The sequence below is a fragment of the Coffea eugenioides genome, chromosome 8 (assembly GCF_003713205.1).
Source record: "Coffea eugenioides isolate CCC68of chromosome 8, Ceug_1.0, whole genome shotgun sequence".
Lineage (NCBI taxonomy): Eukaryota > Viridiplantae > Streptophyta > Magnoliopsida > Gentianales > Rubiaceae > Coffea > Coffea eugenioides.
The window spans coordinates 45,861,897-45,865,597 of NC_040042.1; the positions used below are offsets into that span (position 1 = coordinate 45,861,897).

General features: G+C 38.2%; 1 protein-coding gene across 1 annotated transcript; it reads right to left on the minus strand.

The window, feature by feature from the left end:
- Positions 1–457: 457 nt before the first annotated feature.
- Positions 458–2,902, minus strand: LOC113781651 (transcription factor MYB46). Its single transcript, XM_027327610.1, has 3 exons — positions 2,770–2,902; positions 2,544–2,673; positions 458–1,302 (listed from the first exon to the last, which is right to left on the minus strand). The coding sequence occupies exons 1-3, from the start codon at positions 2,900–2,902 to the stop codon at positions 549–551; spliced, it is 1,017 nt and encodes a 338-aa protein (XP_027183411.1). The 3' UTR covers positions 458–548.
- Between the last annotated feature and the right edge of the window lie 799 nt (positions 2,903–3,701).

The following is a 3,701-nucleotide window of genomic DNA, read 5'->3' on the forward strand; positions in this document are numbered from 1 at the left end:
ACATTTATTTATTTTTTTAAAAAAAAAAAGACGGGGAACAATATTGTATAATTCCAAATGTTATAAGATGCTTTCGCTTGATATATCAATGGTTGAGATCATTTTTATTCCCAAAAGCACAATATACTCTCAATTTTATAGATGGAGACCAATTGTAATATACATCCCCGTGCGGTTTATAGTGCAGAAGATTTATCTGAGCCCAATCAATAACTAAAACGCCAGCTCATAAATTAAAATATCATTCCACATTTGACGAGTTGGGTATATTATTGTACTATCACCAATTGGACACAGGGTAAAATGAGAAGAAGTGCCCGTTGATCATAAATTAGCATGTATTCTTTATTTCTCAGAGTTCTCTTGCTTTCCAGAAAACATCAATAAACACATTCTCGTCCCAATTCCGCTATCACACGATTTTAAAAGGGAAAAAAAAAAATTCATCCGACGTGAATGGAAAAAAAATAAAACCAAAAAAAAAAAGAAAAAAGCCAGCATTCCCCAAAGACAGGTGGTTTCTTCACCATCATCACGAGCTTTTCCATTTACAGAGGTGAAGGATACGATAGCATAGCTCCCATATTTGACGAAGAAGATGGTAATGATTCATCCCCGCCTAGTGGTCCTTGATCATCAGTTTGGTCCCAAAATAGGTAGCTAGGACATTGCTGTGTTGTTTCAACCCATTGATTTAGCTCTTGCCTTTGTAGGCAATCCAGTGTTGTTATTTCTCCCTCCACGTTATTAATGTTACTACAAGATTGCACATGATCAATATGCACCATATTTTCGACGTTATCGATCAATGGCGGCAAATAATTAATTGAATCCAATCCAGGCGTAAAAGATGCTGGTTGGACCAGTACTGTTGATTGATGGTCTTGGTGATGCTGGTTCATTTGTGGCCAGATTGAAGAATTCAGTACTCCTGCCGTTTCTTGAAAGAGCTGATCGTGATCCGGCACCATTCGATCAGCATTACTACCATCACCAGTTAGTCCTTGTAGCACCGATGAAGAACTAGAAGTGTCAAACATGAATAAGGGTGGAGATGTAAATAAGGTATCTTGAATATTCTGTGGCTTCATTGCAAAGTCTTGTTGATTGATCAAGTCTAGCTGGTTTGTGTTGTAAGAGAAAAATTGGCCGGATTGCTGATGATCTGTACTAGTTGCTGAGATGTTTGGTGGAGCTGCTGCTGCTGATGGTTTGCGTATTTTCTTTTTGATCCATGAGTTCCAGTAGTTCTTTATTTCATTGTCTGTTCTCCCGGGCAAGTGACTTGCTATATGAGCCCATCTGCAAAATTCCACTCCTTGCTATCAGAAGCTAATACAAAGAAAAACTGTATCTAAAATAAACTGGACAGCACTGCACTCAAAAAAACAAGAAAACAAACGTAAATAAAATCATCAACTGATTTATAAATATACATGCGACAATGAGATTTACACAAGTCATCAAATGTAGGAAGGAGTTATCATTTTATATTAGGCAAATCCTAAGTTAGCTAATTAACTGGTTACTTTATTATTTTTTTTAAAAAAGTTTTGGTTACTATATGTTGAACAGGGATGAGGAGACACATTCTTCTGAGTAGGTAGAATCCCAAGGTCGAAGGAACTATGCATGATTGTGATAGTGTAGATTTTTTGCAAAGTGAGATACATTTTGAGTATTACTCCCATCCCATGTAATATTAGCATTTATTGCATGAGGAGAAATTAGGGAGTCAGAAGCAATCTCATGTAGTAGCTGGAATAAGTTGTATTATTACAGGTAGACTGAAGGAAAAAACCCCCGACGTAAATAGCACAAGTAAAGCAATATTCAGTGCATAGAATAGACATGTACTTTCAGCTGAAAACCTGAAGTTCAACTGTTGACATTGCCTACATAACGTCTTCCAAATTTAAAGTTGACAATTGATACCTTTAAACTACTCCGAAAGCGAACTTGTAGTGTCTTTTGGCACAATGTGTCTACATGAAAATATACGTTCTTGGAACTTCATCTAGAAACTTGTTCCGACACTTAATTTACAAGCCTAAGTTCATGAAGAAGGAACACAAGAACATTTCAAATCAAGAATGGGAAGTTGTCCGAGTGAAATCTGTGCTTCAAGTTGAAGCCAGTTTGCTCAAACCTGATCGTATGTGCAGATCAGTTCATCACAGATGAAAATGCCTCAAAGAATTGATGAGGTCTTCAACTGGACAGCTGAATGCCGGTAACATCTCAAACTAAAAGATTCCATTACACGTTATCTACTGTATCCTAGTTTAATTCATCAGAAACAATGGGGTAAAAACGCTAGAAATCTTATTAGCTATGTCAGAATTTGACATAGTTCCATTGTCAGAAGAAGTTCCTCATTTCTAGTACTGAAAGGAAGATCCTCACCATCATCATTCCTCTCATGTCCTCCTTCCCATCCCCTCCCTTCATTAACACTTCTTGGAACAAAAATTTACTCCATTAACTAAGATTGCAAACCGATGGAATAGAAATTACTAAGTTTACAAGTGATCACTAAAAACCTGTTTCCAACGGCCCCATGAAGGCTGATGATCAACTTCTCCTCTTCGGGAGTGAACCTTCCTCTTCTTATGTCCGGTCTCAGGTAGTTAATCCACCTCAAGCGACAGCTCTTTCCACATCTTTGAAGTCCTGGAATAATCAAATGTAAACATTACGTGACAAGAACCAAAACTACAGCCACAAGTAAAATGGAACATGCGAGCACAAGGGGAGCTGAAGAGAGACCAGCTTTCTCAGGAACTTCACTCCAGCAGCCATAGCCGTGAGTAGTAATGTATCTAATGAGCTTTTCATCTTCTTCAGGTGACCAAAGGCCTCTCTTCACCTTCTGCTGGTTGCAGCAAGAATGGTGCCCCATATATTCTCTCTTGTGCAATTAGATTCTTGTGATGTATGGATGGATGGAACGCTAAACAAAGAGAACCCTCTAATCCAGCTTTAAATATGTTGGATTGGGATTACTACTGCAATACAAGGGAACCGACATCCTCAGTGAAAAGAATCCCTAGAAAATGGGCCCATGTTCCCATCTAACCTTAAAACGACATTCCATCAAACCCTTCCTGTAATGTTAATATATATGATGGTCTCCCCCTCGAGTTTCTACGTAGACGTGTAGTAGTAGTAGTAGGAGTACTATTCTGTAACAAACTTCACGTACCTCATTTCTTTTCTGAACCATGCGGTCTGTTGGGTCATTCATATTTAGTCCCCTTTCCGCCATCCCCGCCCTTCCTAACCAACGTCTTCTTTCACATCTCAATCGCCCAGGAAAGAAAAAAAAAAAAGGGCATGCTCGTTCTCAAGGGTCCTGAATTTAAATCCTCTTTGCTCTTTTTCGCTCTTTAAATTCCACCTTTTCTCTACTGGGAAAAAAACCGCTAGTTAACCTGTTTCTTCAATAAATTTCGCGTTCTTCTTGATGGATTTGTCAAAATGGTGACGCTGCTTCCATTAATTATCAGCTCATCTGTCGAGATCAAGTTTTATGTCCCATCATAATGAAGTTAATAATACTCTCTGGGCAGGCTTTCACAGCTCTTACTGAAGTGTTGGCTGAGGACCGAGGAAAGCTTTCTACTTCATTTGAAATAGTATACTGATCAAGCTAGTAATGAAAAATTACTGCAGTTAATTAATAAAGTCGAAATAAGAAT

Coding starts and splice junctions, on each gene's coding strand:
- LOC113781651 (XM_027327610.1), bottom strand. CDS start 2,902: ATGGGGCACCATTCTTGCTGCAACCAGCAGAAGGTGAAGAGAGGCCTT. Junction 2,674..2,769: donor TGAAGTTCCTGAGAAAGCTG/GTCTCTCTTCAG, acceptor TGATTATTCCAG/GACTTCAAAGATGTGGAAAG. Junction 1,303..2,543: donor CATGGGGCCGTTGGAAACAG/GTTTTTAGTGAT, acceptor GGAATTTTGCAG/ATGGGCTCATATAGCAAGTC.